The sequence below is a fragment of the Symphalangus syndactylus genome, chromosome 9 (genome assembly GCF_028878055.3).
Source record: "Symphalangus syndactylus isolate Jambi chromosome 9, NHGRI_mSymSyn1-v2.1_pri, whole genome shotgun sequence".
Lineage (NCBI taxonomy): Eukaryota > Metazoa > Chordata > Mammalia > Primates > Hylobatidae > Symphalangus > Symphalangus syndactylus.
In genome coordinates, this window is record NC_072431.2 from 100779491 (window position 1) to 100798070 (window position 18580).

The 18580-nt window shown below is 40.3% G+C and overlaps 1 protein-coding gene and 2 long non-coding RNA genes across 3 annotated transcripts; all 3 read right to left on the bottom strand.

Annotated features, from left to right (window-relative positions):
- Positions 1–2260: 2260 nt before the first annotated feature.
- On the bottom strand, positions 2261–4198 carry LOC134731446 (uncharacterized). The gene is made up of 2 exons (XR_010113723.1): positions 4067–4198; positions 2261–2596 (listed from the first exon to the last, which is right to left on the bottom strand). It is a non-coding gene; the product is annotated as an uncharacterized lncRNA (long non-coding RNA).
- On the bottom strand, positions 3408–3596 carry LOC129490101 (thymosin beta-4-like). Its single transcript, XM_055293575.2, has one exon. It carries the CDS (start codon positions 3551–3553, stop codon positions 3443–3445), a length of 111 nt encoding a protein of 36 aa, XP_055149550.1. The 5' UTR covers positions 3554–3596; the 3' UTR covers positions 3408–3442.
- Positions 4199–4876: 678 nt separating the features above from the next.
- LOC129490103 (uncharacterized) lies at positions 4877–18116 on the bottom strand. Its single transcript, XR_008660160.2, has 3 exons — positions 17441–18116; positions 16589–16678; positions 4877–5043 (listed from the first exon to the last, which is right to left on the bottom strand). It is a non-coding gene; the product is annotated as an uncharacterized lncRNA (long non-coding RNA).
- Between the last annotated feature and the right edge of the window lie 464 nt (positions 18117–18580).

Genomic DNA, 18580 nt, shown 5'->3' on the forward strand with positions numbered 1-18580 from the left:
GTTTTCTTATCATTTTCTCTTACTCCTTTGAAGCATTTGTCACAACTGGGCTATTATTTGGCTAATGTTTGCATTTTCTGCTAGCTTGTAAGCTCTGTAACATCAGTTCTATATTTGCCTTTTCCACCACTTTATTGCTGTGGTAATTGTTCTATTTGTTAAAAATATTCTGTACCTTTCACTACGGAATCCATCCCTACAAGAATATTATAGTTCCAGTCCCAAAGCTTAGTCACATGCCTTGCTTTGACCAATAAAATATAAGTGGAATTGACATGTGTCATTCTGGTACCCTATCCCTAACATGTAATTTTTAGACCATTTCTACTTTCCTAAGACAATATTACTCTCAATGATTTACTAAGAAATAAATGAGTAAACTAATTAAGAAAAAAAATTATTCACACGGGGTTGCCTCATAATCACTCTAGTAACTGAATTACGTGTCCCTAGAACTTGGTTAATTGTTTTGTGGGTTGTTCTCCTTTTTTGGGTTGTAAATAACATCATATCATATATACTAAAACTAACTTTTAAATTCTACAGTATGTCCTAAAGATCCTTCAATGCTTCAATGATAGTACATATCATCTTATCTTATTCTTTTTTTTTTTTTTTTTTTGAGGTGAGGTCTCACTCTGTTGCCCAGGCTGGAGTGCACTGGTGGGATCACAGCTCACTGTAGCCTCAAAATCCTGGGCTTGAGCGATCCTTTCACCTCAGCCTACCAAGTAGCTGGGACTACAGACGTACAGCACTACACCCAACTAGTTTTTATTTTATTTTATTGTTTGTAGAGACAGGGTTTCACTGTCCTGGCCTCAAGCAATCCTCCCACCTTGACCTCCCAAAGTGCTGGGATTGTAGGTGTGAGCCACTGTGCCTGGCCCTGCTTTCACATTTTAAAATTCTGCCAAATGCTCTCTAACATGGGTACCTCACCTTATATTCTCTCTCATTGGCAACCTGTTAGGGTATTCTTTTCCTCTAGTCTCACAACTCAAGGTGTTCTTCTCCTTCTCAATGTAATGTTCCAAATTGTTGTGAACTCATATCAACTAACTCACTAGAGTGCCTACCGATGAATTTCTTCACCTTGATATTATCAGCTGATACTCAGTATTCATTGCCTCTTCATTTTAGTGCACCTTCCAGTATGGCAGAAATTGGAAAGCTTTACAACACATAAACAAACTATGTTTTGATACTTTCCTGCAGGTAAGGTTCTGGATGCAAATTAAGTCCTGCCAATGAGATGCTTCATTGGAAACTGGAAGGTAGAAATGAGGTTGCAGCATTTTTCTCTTGCTCTCTTGACTGTTTTCTGATGTCAGATATAGCCAGAGGATGGAGTTCCTCACACCCCCCGGAAGTGGTCCGGTGTCCAGTCTCTCCAGATTTGTGGGTGGTAAGGGGCATTTGCTGTGGTGCCAGTGATTCCCAGATACCAGCTACTTGATCTTGGATCTTATTTGCACTAGCATTACCTTGGACTGTGATCTTGGACTCAGTCATTCCAGGGGCAATCTCTTGATATTCAAGCTCCCTGGTTGGGACAGTTGTAATAGCTTCTCTGGTGAAACAGTTCTGCAGTGTTCTCGGCATAATTCCTGGAAACCTAGCCTACAGCCTAGTTCTGCCAAGTTTATAAACATCCAATTCCCTGTATTAAATCCCATTCTGCATAAAATCCCTAGGGTGGTATCTGCTTCCTGCAATTGAACCCTAACTGATACAGGCTTGCTATATGGCTTCTAATTTTACTTCTCAATTATAGGCAATGGCCCTGCTTAACCATAATTGATGGCCTCGGCTCCCTTGTTGGTAGACCAGGAAGAGAAAGTCTTGGTATTCAGCACAATGGAGTTCCACAAAAAAAGTATTTAGCTGAGCCTCAGGTACTGGAACTAACAGATGAAAGAGACAATATCGTGTTGTGAGTAAACAGAATTCCAGGCTTAAATTCTGTATCCCATGTTCTGTTTGTGACTGTGTCCCTTAACAGCAAAATGACCTTCATTAGATCCCTTACTATGTCTGGGACTGAGTCTCCTTGACTTTAAAATAAGGGGTTCCAGGCTGGGCACAGTAGATCACACCTGTAATCTCAGTGTTTTGAAAGGCTGAAACAGGTGGATCGCTTGAGGTCAGGAGTTCGAGGCTACAGTGAGCTATGATCTCGCCACTGCACTCCAGCCTGGGAAACAGAGCAAGACTCTGTCTCTAAAAAATAAACTAAACTAAAATAAGGGCTTTCAGATGACTTCTAAGGTCTATTTTAGCTCAAAGATTCTATGGTCCTATGAAATCATTATTACAAACCTAAGCATAAAATGGTTAAATGTTAAATAACGTCATGGTTCACTAAACCCTAAAACCCTCGCAAATTACAGGTCCGCTCCTCTTCCTCCTTGCTTTGCCAGTCCGTCTTGAGGCGTTAAGGTTTCTCCTGTTCTGTCTGCTTGCTTTTGTTCCATCTTCCATTAATAGTAAATTGAGATAAAATTGCAGTTCCGGAGAAGTAGAGGTGTTGCTATGGAAACAGCCTTGATTCATTGATGTAAACATTAAGCTGTGGATGCTTATTCCTGAGGTGCTGGCAAAAAGAAAAAAACACAAAATAAATGTTATAGTAAGAATGACATTTTGTTTTCAGAGCAGGTGGACCACACTCTAAAGGCTTGCTCTGAAGGTATATGTAGCACATTCTTACCAGGATTCAGATCTACCCCAGGTGTAATGATGCTCCCTGACTCACAGTGTCTGATGTGATGCAGGAAGACTGAAATGTGGTATTAGTCCGGTCCCCCTGCACTTGTGTTATAAGGAAATCCCAGAACTCATCATGATGAACATAAAATAAAAATACCTCCCCTTTAGGCTGATTGGTTGTGGCTCAAAATTGTCCCCTTTTTGGGCTTAATGAAATTTCATTTTTTCCCTTCAAACTGAATATCTCATTTACTTTCAGAAAGAAAATTTCCTAATTTTGGCTGTTTCTTTTTTCTTTGGGGGGGAGTGTTTAAAACTGTTTGTTTTTCAAACAAACATTGTGCATTCCTATAATTAAAATCATTTTAAACACACAAAAAAATGGCACTGTGACTAAATGGCATTTAGTAGCCAGCAGGACACCTTGGGCCAGGTTGGTTTTACTCTAGATTTCACTGTCATCCCACCCCACTTCTTCCTTCACCAACATGCAAGCTCTTTTCCTCCCATGACAGCCAGATAGGCAGAAGGGAGAGGCAGGTGCGGCCCTCATCATCAGTGGTTCTCAGTTCCTTGATGTGAACAGGACAGCACAGGCATTAAGCTTGATCTAGCCTCTTCGCATTGTACAAAGTTAAACAGCCAAACAAAGTAAAATACGCAGGCAGTACCTGTGGAATGCATACCGCACGTTGGCGTGCATGCCTCATGGCAATTTCCCTGCTTGTTTCTATTCTGTCGTTTGTTTGGAAGGCAGCAGATTTTTCTCTTGCGTTTCTGTATTCTTCAATTCCAACTTACTGAATTTCTTGATCTCAGCCACGTCAGGTTTGTCAGGCATAGAGGAAGTGGAGTGAGGCACGAGAGTAAATGGAATCTTGGTCTTTTCTATTTCCCTCTCTCCCTTCCCCTTCCCCTTCTCCTTCCCCTTTCCCTCCCCCTCCCTCCCTCCCTCCCTGCCTGCCTGCCTGCCTACCTTCCTTCCTTCCTTCTTTCCTTCATTCCTTCCTTCCTTCCTTCCTTCCTTCCTTCTTTTCTTCTTCCTCTCTCCTTCCCTCCCTCCCACCCTTCTTCCTTCCTTCCTTTTCCTTTCTTCCTCTCTCTCTTCTTTATTTCTTTTGTTCCTTAGCTTTATTGAAGTATAATGTATATACAATAAAATCCACTCACTTTAAGAGTACTGTTTGGTGAATTTTGATGATTGTATGCAGTATTTAACCTCCACCAACATCAAGGTACGGAACGGTTTCATCATCCTAAAAAGAACCCTCTTGTCCCTTTGCAATTGATCCCCTTCACCCTCATCCCTAGTCCCAGATAACCACATATCTGATTTCTGTCACTATGGTTTTACCTTTAGTAGAATTTCATGTAAATGGAATCACACAGTATATAATCTTCGTGTTTCACTTCTTTCACTTAAAATTAATGTCTTTGATATTCATCCATATTGTATACATGATTTCATTCTTTTTTCTTGCTATATGATATTCTGTAATATGGATACACCACAATTTGTTTATTCACTCACCAGCTGATAGAAATTTGGCTTGTTAGCAGTTTTTGGCTATTGTAAATAATGCTGCTACATACAAGTCTTTGTATGGGCATGTGTGTTGTTTCTCTTGAGTAACTACCTTGAAGTTGGATTGTTGGGTTGTATGGTAAGTGCATAAAGTTTCATAACTGTCTAAGAATCTGCCATGCTGTTTCCAAAGTGGCTGTACCAATTCGCATTCCCACCTGCAATGTATGAGGGTTCCAGTTGCTTCACATCCTTGTCAACACTGGGTATGTTCTCCCAATTTCTGTACTAATTTCTCGGTGGACTAGCACCAATCTGTAGACCATACTTCATGCAGGACCACTCCAACCCATTCATAGGAATATGTCCACGGTCCTAAATATCATAGAATAAAGAACTAGGCATTCTGGTTATTGCTGACCAGAACAACAGGTTCTAATGCAATACTCCCCCCAGATCAAGAAAATAAATATAATACAAGTTTAGCTTTGTAGCTTTTTTATGGATTCTACTTCAGTAAACACTGGGGTATACATTTGTTTGAAAAGCACTTTGAGTTTTCTTTCTTAAATAATAGAAAAGAAATGTAATATCTATTTTTAAAAAATGAATACAAATGTAGCTCTGACATACCTTGTGGCATTGACAGCATGTCCATTGGCATCGTTTCTGGCCTCTTTAGCAGTGCCTGGATTGAGCTTGGTTGAGCCAGCCTATAATGGGTAGACACACAGCCAGGCTCAGGAGCAGAGGCAGTGACACATCTATTGGATGGGGTGGATGGAATCAAGGAGATGCATCTTGAGCTAGAGTAGGGAAAAAAGACCAAGTTGAAAACTAATTAGGAGCCATGGAGAATGGAACATATTGCCGGAGGGAATAGCTGCAGCAACTTTTCTAACTCAAGTAAGTTTCTCAAAATTTGGTGATAGGAAGGAAGAAAAACTATTGATCTGAGATGTCAGGATAGCCTGTTAGCTTTTCAATTTTCTGCCCCTTTAGAGACACACTTGAGTCCCTGCACAGCCAGATGAATAAAGTACCACACAATTATGTGTGTGGATTAAAATCTGGATGCAACAGCCCCAAGGGCAGGTTGACTCAGCTGCTTATTTGTGACTAGAGAGCACATTAGAATAGAATATTCAGAAATGCACAAAACACACTTATCTCTAATCACTTATAGAGGGTAGGTTGGATCTGAGTGGGGTTATTTTGCTGAATGGTACAGAAGAAGTTCTATTAAAAGATTAATTCTGCTGGGCATGTTGGCTCACATCTGTAATGCTAGACTTTGGGAGGCCGAGGCGGGTGGATCACCTGAGGTCAGGAGTTCGAGACCAGCCTGGCGAACATGGTGAAACCCCGTCTCTACTAAAAATACAAAAATTAGCCAGCAGATGCCTGTAATCCCAGCTACTCAGGAGGCTGAGGCAGGAGAATCACTTGATCCTAGGAGGCAGAGGTTGCAGTGAGCCAAGATCGCACCATTGCACTCCAGTGTGGGTGACGTAGCAAGACTCTGTCTCCAAAAAAAAAAAAAATTAATTCACTAAGCAGAAATTGCACTGTACTCTGAATAAAAGTAGCCATAAGGTGTGGGAGATCCTGTTGAAATAACACTGCCACCTTGCTAGTGGGTTATTTTCAGCAACATATTCTGGAATGGGATACAGTTATTGGAGACACATGAAGACCTGCTTTAGAACAGGACACACATTTTTCCACACAAAAAATAAGTTTTGGGAAAGTTTATGTTGAAGAGTTATTTTGGATAAGACAGGGCTACAAAAAGTAAAGTATTATCATTTAGAATTTTGAAACTCTTCTCTTTTCCCCTTCGGTATAATTAGCTTTAAGTGCATTTACAGTGGCTACAATAATTAAAATGTACTTATCTTTTTTGGGAGGCTGAGGTGGGTGGATCAGTTGAGGTCAGGAGTTTGAGACCAGCCTGACCAACATGGTGAAACCCCGTCTCTACTAAAAATACAAAAATTAGCCAGGTATGGTGGCAGATACCTGTAGTCCCAGCTACTCGGAAAGGGCTGAGGCAGGAGAATTGCTTGAACCCAGGAGGCAGAGGTTTCAGTCAGCCGAGATCGTGCCATTGCACTACAGCCTGGGCAACAGAGGGAGACACTGTCTCAAAAAAAAAAAAAAAAAAAAAAAAAGGACTTATCTTTAAGGCATAAAATACCAGTTAAAAATATCCAAGTTTATGAATAGGGAAGCAAAGCATTGTCAGATGCTTTATATAGTTTATATACATTAAAATTTATTGTATACTCATTGCGTTAGCAAGTATGAGGTCTTCTCTAAAGGACTGATTTAAATGTAGTAAATCATTTAAGTATGAAAATAATTAGTGGACATCTGGGTTACAGGGGCTGGGCTGCTAGGCAGAGAGATGCCTGACTCACCTCCCTGCTCCTCAACATGCATGCTTTCCAAAACGATTCATGAAGGCCTTTCACAGAATCAGCTGCCAGTTGCAACTGCCCAGGCAGGAAACACATTAGTCAACTATCTGTCACACATCAGGAGAAGTGTTATTAGCCTGTGTCTAAGGGGCTCCTGTCCCAGGTTGAAGAAGAGGTTTCCATGTATCCCGACACCCCAGAGATTTGGAGCCTTCGTTGTTGAGCAACTGTCGGTTATCTCTCCACTGCACAGGGACGGCTCTAGGAGGTAGCCCTGGTTGCTTCACCCCAAATTAATACCTGCCTCTCTGCTCCTGCTCCAGGGCTGCAATGGACTGCAATGCACTTGGAGGAGGACAGGGTTGATCAGGAGCTCACTGCAGCCAGGAACAGAAAGGTAATACAGATGCAAAACCAGGAAAGGTGTGGGGACTAATTGTCGCCAGAGGTTTTAGTTTCTCTAGATGCTTTTTCTAACAGGCAATGAACTATAAACTGCTTCAAATTATTCTTGAAAACCCCTCTAGCTGGCCCAACAATTAGGTACCAGGCCTTAGTAGATATAATAATTTAGTATCTTAATAGGTGGTTAACCATTTGGGAGAAAATAATTTAGATCTTCATCCCATATCATACATCAACATAAATTCCAAAGGAACTAAAGAATTAGATGTAAATGATTAAGCAATAAAATAAGGAAGAATAAGTAGCTCACTGGGTTTGGGATGAGGAAAGGACTTTCCAGGCATACAAATCAATACAATATTACAAAAGAAAATTTGGTAATAGATTTGGCTGCATAAAACATTTATTACATCTGTATATATATTTTTTAAAACCACAACCAACAGAATAAAAATAAAAAATATAAAAATGAGTAAATATTTATAAATATTTGTAGAAGTGAGTTCATGGCCTTATTATAGAAAGATTCCCTTCCCTCAATTTAAATTTAAATTAACAAAGCCTAGGAAAACGTAATTCATAAATTTAATATTTTATGAAAATAGCAAATAACATTAAGATGTCCACCCTGTCTAGGAACTAAACAAATCTAAATGAAAACAAGATTGTTTCCTTTTAATTATCAAAGAGCAATGATATTTTTAGAACGATAATACACAAATATAACTTGATAAAGACCCTGTAGTTATTAGGTAGGGAAATTTGGCCATATTTGTTTACATTTATTTTACTTTAGTAATTTTTTATCTATATCCTAATGAACTAGTCAAACATTCAAGAATTTATATATAAAATATTCATCCATTAATTTATCAAAAGTTTGAAATGACCCAAACACCCAACATAAGAGAAATCTTATATAAACTACAGCACAGACACATATAAAATACAATTTTTAACTATTTATTTTTAATTTAATTATTTAAATTTCTTTTTTTAAATGTGAATAGTTATTTGAAATGATAATTAAATTATGTGAGCACTGTTCAGTGCACTTTGTGGAGCATCATAAATACTTTATTTCACAATGAAAAGAGTTTCTTATGTTTTTGATAATAAAATTAAAATGTAAAAGTAAAATTTAAAAAGTAATACAGAAAGCTCAAAGGAAAAGGTAAAAATTAACCAAAACATCATCTCTAAGTGATAAAAGATGTTAAATTATTGAATAGCCTTTTGTATAGTTTTCTGTGCATATATGTAGACACACAATCTCATGTAAAAATTTACAAAGTATTATTTTTATGAACTACAGCATACTTACCCTGAATTTAACTAATTCCCTTTCCTTCAAGATATTTATTTATATCTTTTAATGTGAAAATTATACATCCTCATCATCATTTGTAATGACTGCACAGTATTCTACTGTATATTTGTTCCAAAATTCAGTTAACTAGCTTTCCATTGATGGATATATTTAATAAGTAAACAGGACCAGGGCAATGCAGCTGGACAGAGAGCTCAGTTTTAAGACAGAGTCTCTGTTCCCCTGCTAATCTCTTTTCTAAAGCTGCAAATACAATGACAATCTTGTTTGCAGCTAATAAGCTCTAAGCACACAAGGACCAGGCACGCAAACATGTTCCATACCACCTGTGCAAGACATTATCTGACCCCGTCAACTGTAAACTCCTAGCAACGCTTTACGAAACAGGATTCAAGCTGCAAGGGTGAGGGGAGTCTTGATCCTTTGGGAAGCTGAGTTTTTCTGGTTCCAGTCCACCCATTCCAGGCAACCTGAGCACATAGTCATTGACTGAATAATCCTGCCCATCCCTCTCCCCAAGAACATTGTCCTGAAGACTCACTCAGAGGAAGATCACACCTCTAATAAAAACCTGCTTTTGGAAAAATTTAAAATGTTAGCTACTGAAAGGCCCTCCTGGGGCTAGAGGCGGAGCTTGTCTTGTTTCTTCCTTTTCAATCAGGAGTTACTTTACAATAAACTCATTGGTCTATTCCATGGGCTTGGCTCAGCCTTCCTTGCAAATTACTTCCTGCAAAATCCTACTTTGCATATTCGAAGCTTATCCTTAACTCTTCCCCATTGCACTTCTGCTATGACAATCCTAATTCTTCCCAGTCCCTGCCCACAATTCCTACCTAACTAGGGAAAACGTGGCATAATGCAGAAACACACAAAGCAAAGCACATGAATATTTTCCAAAATATTTTTCTTATGGCATCCACACTTAAGTTCACATCCTTCAAAAAATAAATTTGTAACATGTTTTTAAGCGATTGGTATTGTTAACACCAAGTATGAGATCCCATTTTCAGAGGTGTTTGAACCACAGCAACTCCATCTTGAATAAGGGCTGGGTAAAAATGATGCTGATACCTACTGGGCTGTATTCCCAGACAGTTAAGACATTCTAAGTCACAGGATGACACAGGAGTTCGGCACAACATACAGGTCATAAAGACCTTGCTGATGAAACAGGGTGCAGTAAAGAAGTCAGCTAAAACCCATCCAAACCAAGATGGCGACAAGAGTGATCTCTGGTCGTCCTCACTGCTACACTCCCACCAGCGCCATGACAGTTTACAAATGCCATGGCAACATCAGGAAGTTACCCTTTATGGTCTAAAAAGGGGAGACATGAATAATCCACCCCTTGTTTAGCATATAATCAAGAAATAACCACAAAAATGGGCAACCAGTAGTCCTTAGGGCTGCTTTGTCTATGGAATAGCCATTCTTTTATTGTTTTACTTTCCTAATAAACTGGCTTTCACTTTACTCTGTGGACTTGCCCTGCATTCTTTCTTGTGTGAGATCCAAGAACCCTCTCTTGGGGTCTGGATTGAGACCCCTTTCAGTAACACAGCTACACCCTGCTTTAAAAATTGTAATGGCATCTCAAGGCCAACAGTGTAAGGGACTAAGCTCTTATCCTGTGTGGTATAAAAGACTTCATAATCTGACCCAGGTACCTCTTTCCTCGTTTTCCACCATCCCTTATTATGTTCGCTGTAGAAAACAGTAACGGTAACTAACTTGTCATCATTTCCCTCAAATGGCTAATGGTATTTTATCACTCTGTGACTCAGCTCAGATTTCTGCTTTTCCCTAGGGCTTCTTAATGTTACTGGCTCATCAGAATCACCTGGTGACATTTTTTAAATGTTTACTTGTTTATATTTCAAAATTTTTTAAATTTTGAAATTGTTTTAGATTTACAAGAGTTGTAAAGATAGCACATAGAGTTCCTGTCTATTCTTCTTTAGCTTCCCCTAATGTTAACATTTTACCTTAACTGTGGTACATTTATCAAAACTAAGAAATCAGCATTGGCATTTTACTAACTAAGCTATAGACTTCCTTTGGATTTTGCCAGTTTTTCCACCAATGTCCTTTGTTCAAACATCCAAACTAGGAAATCATATTTGTATTTACTTGACATGTCTCTTAGAGACATCTTCAATCTGCAAAAAATTCTGTTTTTTTCCTTGTTTTTCAAGATCTTGGCACTTTGAAAGAGCACTATTCAGGTATTTTGTAGAATGTCCCTCAGGTATGTCTGATATTTTCTTATGATCAAGCTGAGGTCATGGATTTGGAGGAATAATACCACAGAGGGATGCGCCCATCTCCCTGCATCCTATCGGGGGCACGTGATATCACCAGGAGTTTTCACTGGTCATATTAACTTTGATCACTTGGTCAAGATGGTTTCTGCCAGGTTTCTCTAGTGCAAAGTTACGTTTTTGCCTTTCCATACATATTAGTCAACAAATCACTAAGTTCAGCCCACACTCAAGGGCAAGGGAATGAAGTCTCACCTTTTGGAGGAAGAAGTATCTATCTATAAAAATAACTGTGACGTGTTAAAACTACCACACTAACTGAAAATATCATGAAGGAGATACTCTGAGGCTATGCAACTCTCTTGTTTTTCTTTAAAGTTTTGCCCGCGAATTTTAGTATGTAATATGTTAATTATTATACTGGTGTTCTAAAGGTGATTTCTTTATTTCCCCCATTTCTTCTACATTCATTAACTGGAATTCCTCCTGTATTTTTACTACACAGTTCTATGGGTTTTGACAAACTCATATAGTCATGAACCCATCACCACAATCAAAATGTAGATTGTCCCTAAATGTTCCCTCAAGTCCCTTTGTATCAACCTGATCTATTTGCTGTCTATATAGTCTTACTTCTTCAGAGCATCATCTAAATGGAATCATATGTTACATAGCCTTTGAGTCTGGCTTCTTTCACTCAGCATAATGCATGAGAGTCATCCATGTTGCTGCATATGTCAATAGTTCATTCATATTTAGCAAAGTAGTATTCCATGTACAGATACAATTTAAAAAAAATCTATTCTCCGAGGGATGCACATTTGGGTTGTTTCCAGTTTTTGGCAATAACACATAATGATGCTATAAATATTCACAGGTGTGTTTTCATTTGAACATAAATTTCCTCTTTTTAGGACAAATAGCACTTGCTTAGGATTGCTGGATATGAGAATAATAATGCACCCCCCGCAAGATGTCTACATTTTAATTTTATAATTGCCAAGATCCGTGAAGATGTTACCTTACATGGCAAAGGGGAATTGAGTTTGAGGATGGAGTTAAGGTAGCTAATCAGCTGACCTTAAAATAGGGAGATTATCCTGGTTTATTTGGTGGGCCCAATTTAATCACATGGGTCTTTCCTTAAAAGCACAGAAGTCCAAGGGATACATTGAGATGTTGCTAGGTTATATCATGAGTTAATTTTCTTACATTTCTGGAAGTCAGAATCCTAAAATCAAGGTGTTGGCAAGCTCCATTCCTTCCATTCCTTCTTCAGGCTGCAGAGGAGAACCTGTTTTCTTGCTTTTTCCAGCTTATACAGGTGCCCACATTCCTTGGGCTGTGGCCTCTTCCTCCATTGTCAAAATGCATCATCACTCCAACCTCTGTTCCATAGCCATTGCCTTCCCTCTACCTGCCTCCATCATCCCATTGCCTTCTGTCTTTGACTCTAAGGTTCCCTGTGATCACATTGAGCCCACCAAGATAATGCAGGATAATCTCATCTCAGGATCCTTAACTTATCTGTATAGTCCCTTTTACCATAGAGGATAATGTGTTCACAGGTTTCAGAGGTTACAATGTGGGCATTTTAGAGGGCCATTGTTCAGTCTAACACAATAGCATTAAAAAAAAAAAGTAAAAATCAAAAAAGCACAGACTATTAGGATAATCATCTCATTCTGGTTTGCCTGAAACTTTCGAGTTTTAGCATTGGAAGTCTTGCATCCCTCAGTCCTGGGCACAGTAATGGTTGCTTACCCTACCTGGTAGACACAATAAATGTTTAATAAAATTAACAAATAGCAAATAGATCATGAACTTGCTAACCTAGAAAGAATCTTAGCATGTCATCTTGGATAGCACTTTCTGCTTTCACTAGGTAAATGCTGACATTACCAAAGATTCTCCACCAGTCATATCGATTCATGATCTGAGGCCTGAGGAATCCCAGAATAGGGAGAAGGGATTTCAGGTTATTTGGGGCAAAAAGAGCATGCATTTCCCTTGTTTCTCTGGTGGCACAAATGTATTAGACCCAGGTGACTTCATCTTTGACATGAAAGGGAGTGGTTTGAGAATATAATTTTTAAAATATGAGACCTAAAACACATGTTTGAGGGTTGAAGAAAGTGAAAAAAGTACATAATAGGAATGTAGGCTTCTGGCACAGCCTAGGGTTTCCTTTGAGGATGATAACCTTAGAAGTCTGGACCTCAGTTTCCTCATCTGTTATATGGGGTTAGGCCTGCCCATCCTTAACTCACAGAGTTGCTGAGAAGAACAAATGAGATCCCACATTAAGAGCACTCTGACAGGGGAGAGAGCCTGGAGTAAGATAATTTGCCTCTTTTTTGCCTCAATTTTCCAACCCATCAATGACATTTCATTCATTCAACAGATATTTATTGAGCATATTCTATGTGCCAGCACTCATTTTGCACTAGAATACAGCAGTGAATAAAACACAAAATCCCTGTTCTTCTAACAGTTATATTCTGGGACTAGAGACAAATAAATATATATTGGGATGATAAGTGCTAAGAATAAGAATTAAAAAAATAAACTAGGAAGAAAGTCAATGGGAGAGTATGTGGTTTTTGTTTGTTTGGTTGGTTGGTTGGTTGGTTTTTTGTTTTTGAGACAGAGTCTTGCCCTGTTGATAAGGCTAGAGTGCAGTGGCAAAATCCTGGCTTGCTGTAACCTCTACCTCCTAGGATCAAACGATTCTCCTGCCTCAGCCTCCCAAGTAGCTGGGATTACAGGCATGTGCCACCATGCCTGGCCAATTTTTGTATTTTTAATAGAAATGCGATTTCATCATGTTGGCCAGGCTGGTCTCTAACTCTTGATCGCAAGTTATCTGCCTGCCTCAGCCTCCCAAAGTGCTGAGATTACAGGTGTGAGTCACTGTGCCAGGCTGGGGGAGTGTTATTTTAAAGAAGGTAGTTAGGGAAGGTGACATTTGAGTAGACATGAGTGAAATGAGGGCAAGAACCATGAAGATGTCTGGGACAAGAGGGAAGAGCAAAGTGTGTGCAAAGCCCCTGTGGCAGGGAGTAGTTGTATTCAAGCAGTGGTAAGAAGGCCTGGGTCGCTGACTCACCAAGTGAAGAAGGAGGCGGGCGACAAAATCAGAGAGGAAGACAGAGGTAAGGCAATGGTGATGGTTGCATAGGCTGTGGAAAGAAGGACTTTGAATTTTAACTCAGCCACATGAAAGTCTACCAGAAGATTCTGAGCAGAGGAGAAATATGATTTAACTTTCCTTTTAAAAGGATCGCTCCAGCTGATATCAGAAGATAGACATCAAGGACAAAGGCAGGAGCAAAGAGATAGTTGGGAGCCTTATGCAATAATATTAGGGTGGAGGTGGTGGTGGTGAAAGTGGTTGCATTCAGGTTGTATTTTGGAGATACAGAGAACTTTCTGATTGATTGGATGTGGGCAGGGATGCCAGATAAAATAAAGCACCTGTTTTCTACTTTTATTTGATAAATCTGACAACCCTAGGTGTGGGGACAGAGAAGAGAGGAATCAGGAATGACTCCCATTTTTTCAGCTTGAATAAATGGAAGAATGGGGTTACCCTTTTCTGAGAGGGAGACAATTTAGTGGTGAGGGGGTGTAGTTCAAGGGTTTGATTTTAGACATGTTAAGTTTGAGATCCATTTGGTAATTGTAGACGACGTTTGAGGCTACAAGACCAGATGAGATCCCCTAGCAAGTGAGTATAATTACCAAAGAGAAGAGGCCCAGGAGTCTGCCAGTGTTCAGAGGAAACAGCCAAGGAGATGGAACTCACAGGCTTTCATTCATGCACTTGTTGAGCAGTAAATGAATAAATACATGTAAAGTACTTACAATGAGCACGTAGGAACCATTTAATCAGTGGGAACCAGCCCTGCTTCCTTGCTTTTCTCTTTCTTTATTTGATTTTTTAAGGTTTTGAGTGAGAAATAAAGCAGTGCATAATTACAAGATTTACTAATTTAACAAACACATTGAGTGTCTACTGTCTGCTAAGTACTGTGCTGGGTACTGGGGAAATGGCCATGACACAATGGACAAAATTGTCTGCCCCTATGGAACTTACATTCTAGAAGAGAGGAGACAGACAATCAACAAGATAATAAATCAATTACGTGGTATAGCACGTGGAGATGAGAACTGCAGCTGCAAACAGAGTGCTGGGGCAGCAGGTAAGGAGGAACCATTTTAAATCTGATGTTCATGAGAGGAGCTGCTGAGATTTAAAGGTGAAGGAGAAGATCACATGGAGGACTAGAATTCCCGGCTAGGGGAACAGCAAGTGCAAAGGCCCTGGGGTGGAGGCCTGCCTGGGGTGTCCAAGGCAGAGCAAGAAGGAGAGTGACTTGATTAGGGATAGTGGAAGGGAAGAGCAGCAGGCAATGGGGTCAGAGTGATAGCCACGCGGATCCTGTGTGGCCTTGTAGGCATTGTCATGACTTTGGCTTTTACTCCCAGGGAGACAGGAGCCAGTGGAGGCTGACTGACCTTTACCCAATTCTCATTTTATAAGAATTTTTGTTGGCTGGACATGGTGGCTCACGCCTGTAATCCCAGCACTTTGAGAGGCTGAGGTGGGCGGATCACTTGAGGTCAGGAGTTCAAGACGAGCCTGGCCAACATGGTGAACCCCATCTCTACAAAAAAAAAAAAAAAATGAGTCAGGCATGGTGGCATGTGCCTGTAATCCCAGCTACTCAGGAAACTGAGGCAGGAGAATCGCTTGAACCTGGGAGGCAGAGGTTGCAGTGAGCCAAGATCGCGCCACTGCACTCCAGCCAGGGTGACAGCGAGATGCTGCCAAAAAAAAAAAAAAAAAAGAATTTTTGTCATCTGCCAAACTTATTTGTGAGAAAACACTAAAAGCAGAAAGAATACTAGTTATATTCAAGGTCACTAAAAGCAAACACTGGAGAACAATTTGGAATGAATCAGCATTAGGAATTTAAAAATTCATTCATTTCTTCATTCAACAGGCATTTATTGCCCAGGAAACAAAAACAGGTCTTACAACATTGCCTAAGAAAAGTAACTGGCACCAAGATTAAATGCTTAATATTTATGTGACAATTATAATGCTATGCCCTGGATTAATGTCAACTTACAGAAATACTGCCCAAATAGGAATTCCAGAGTTCAATTTACAGATGAGGAAACTGAGGCCAGAAATATTAGACAACTTCCTCGAGATCAATGATGGAGAAAGTGGTGCTAGTGACTCCATGGCCACAGAGGGATCTATAGACCACGGAATACCTCTCTTTCTTTTTGTACCTCCATTAGCACCTGATACAGTGTTGGGTAAAATAATATGGCTGAACTAAAAAAGTACAGGCAGATTCCCACAATGTTCTGCTACTAAGAGAAAAGCTAATGAGAATAGGCTATACCCTCCCTTCTTCCCTTTGTATCCAAATGCAGAAAGTGTTGTCTGTGGGAATTCAATCCCATTGTCATTGCTCCACTGACCCATTCAGCTGCCTGGGTCTGTGCAACTCAAGGTGTGTCCCACTCAGCTGCCAATATTATGGAAAAGCTGCTCAGCCTGGGACAAGGGATTTAACTCCCTGGCCTCATGTTTTATATCCTGAAAATGAGAAGCTTAAAATGAATACATGATATCTGAGGATCTTTTCAGCTTGGAAATGTTAGGATTCTGATGAGATAGTTGCTTGAGATTTAGAGGTGAAAAACAATTGGCTCTTCTCTGTTTTCACATTATTTGCTGTATGGCTAAAGCTGGTACTTGAAATGTAAATATTCTGTGTCTCCTGACCCTTTAAAAAAATCTCTCTCTCTCTCTTCTTTAACCTCTCTCCTTTTTAATGTCTTTTGTTTTCTCTGATTCACAGTCAACTTTGGGTTTCTATTAAACTTTTAAAAGGCTTGAGCCAACCTTTCTTGTAAACTGTGGTGGCCAGGGGGCAGTGTGGGAAGAAAGAAGAGAAAAGTTCTTGTTTCCACATGAATCACCATGGAGCAGCATCTGTCCTCAATTTTGACAAAGCAAATAAAAGGGGAAAAGAGTTCTTATTCACTGGGAGAAAACAGAGACAGCAAAGCCCAGAAGCTTCTCTTTGGTCAGCCTCTCAATTGTATTTCCCCCTCTTTGCTGTCCTCCCAAGGGCTAGACATCCAACACTCCTACCGAGGTTCTCATGACATTGACAGTTTAGCTGGAAACCCAAGACCCACTCCTACTTTCCTGTGGGATTTCTCAATGCCTTCCCATGAACTGTCCATCCTGCAGCCCATGAGGGCGTGTCAGACCCAGAGAGAATAAGAGAAGGCCATGCAGCAGGTGCCAGGCAACATGTCTGCTCCCAGTGGCCCCCAGTGGCTAGGCTTGGCCGGCTAGGCTTGGCCAGCCAGGCTGTGAAATCAGAGACAGCCCAGCCCTCCAGAGCACAGAGACTCCTGGCCACTCTGACTTCATTATCATGCAACTAGGGCACCGGGGCCTTGCCAGGGGCTGCTGCAAGCAAGTTTGCTCAGGGAGACAGCTGGAAAGATGGATACCATGGGCTTCTTGGTTCTCTTTGTTTCTTTTCATTTTGTCTTCTTTCTCAGCATCTCTTTCTGTCTTTTTTCCCTTCCTCACTTTCTCTTATCTTCCTTTTTCTCTGCATTTCCCCTTCTCTTTCTTCCTTCAACCCACCACTCTCTCACTTCTCTCCCTCCACATTCTCCCCATCTCTCCCTTCTCTCTCTATTGCCTCTTCCCTTTCCCTTTCTTTCTCTCTCTTACCTTTTGCTTACATGGAGGGTTTACCAAAGAGTTGCTCAAGGATTTATTAATCAGCTGCTGATGCACCAGGTGACCAGGTAGATGAACCCACCTCAATGAATTTTCAACATGGACACTTAGCAATCATTGCCTGGAAGATTGAAGGAGGTGCAAAACATTTTCTTGATGTTTGTTCCTGCAAAAAACATTAAAAATAATAACTCAGCTGAACTCATGAGTCAGCTGAATTACTGTCTCTGGGTTTTCTCTCTGTCATTGTCTGCGTGTCTCTCTCTATTAATCTTTTTCTCTCAACTCTCTCTCTCATACCCTAGTGAGAAATTAGAGAGCATCATTTCAAGTGTCAGTTAATCTGAAGTGAAGCATTATGGGATTATTAATAAACCAGGACTGAATTTCACTGAGATTTAGAAAAAGGAAGTTACCCAGTAACCTCCATTTCATTACATATCAAAGTATTTTCTACTTTGGTAGAAGAGAAGTGACCTCTCTCTTCACTCAGGTAGGGAGTCCCAGAAAACCAGAGCCCCAGTGAAGTCCATCCGGAAGTAATTTTTCACACGACCAACAGATAAATTTTCTTTCCAAGTAAAGCCAAGTGCTGGTTCCAGGGTGCTAGGCTATCAACACAAGCACAATGAGGAAGACTTCTCTTCCCCTCATAGCAGGAAAGAGGACAGCCATAAATATGTCCTGTGGAGTCTAGCAGGGCCCCTGTGAGGCTAGATGGGAGAAAGAACCCTTTCTGTGCCTCCCAGGGCCTGGTTGGCAGCTGCACAGAAGGCTACTTCTCCTCAGGGCCACAGAGAGACAGGCCCTGAGGCAAAAGCCTTTAAGAGACCTTCATGGCAACCTGGAAATTCATAGAATCCATTCTTAACCTCTTTCTTACACTCAGGCCAGGCCTCTGGCCCAGTGATTCTCACATTTAATTCAAAGACCACTAGACTCCACCTGCACATCCGGGTGAGGGTCTTCTGAGGGAACCTCTGGTTTTGTTTATGTGGATTTACACAAGAGACTTCTGTTGTCTAAGTTTAATAAACTTCAATGCTATTTCATCTAATGCAGCCTATCTTTTTTTTGGTTATTTTATGGTAAATGTTGACATTTAATTGACTTCAATAGTCTCAAAAACCA

Excerpts from the sequence above, each read along its gene's own strand:
- LOC129490101 (XM_055293575.2), bottom strand. The coding sequence starts at position 3,553 with ATGCCTGACAAACCTGACGTGGCTGAGATCAAGAAATTCAGTAAGTTG.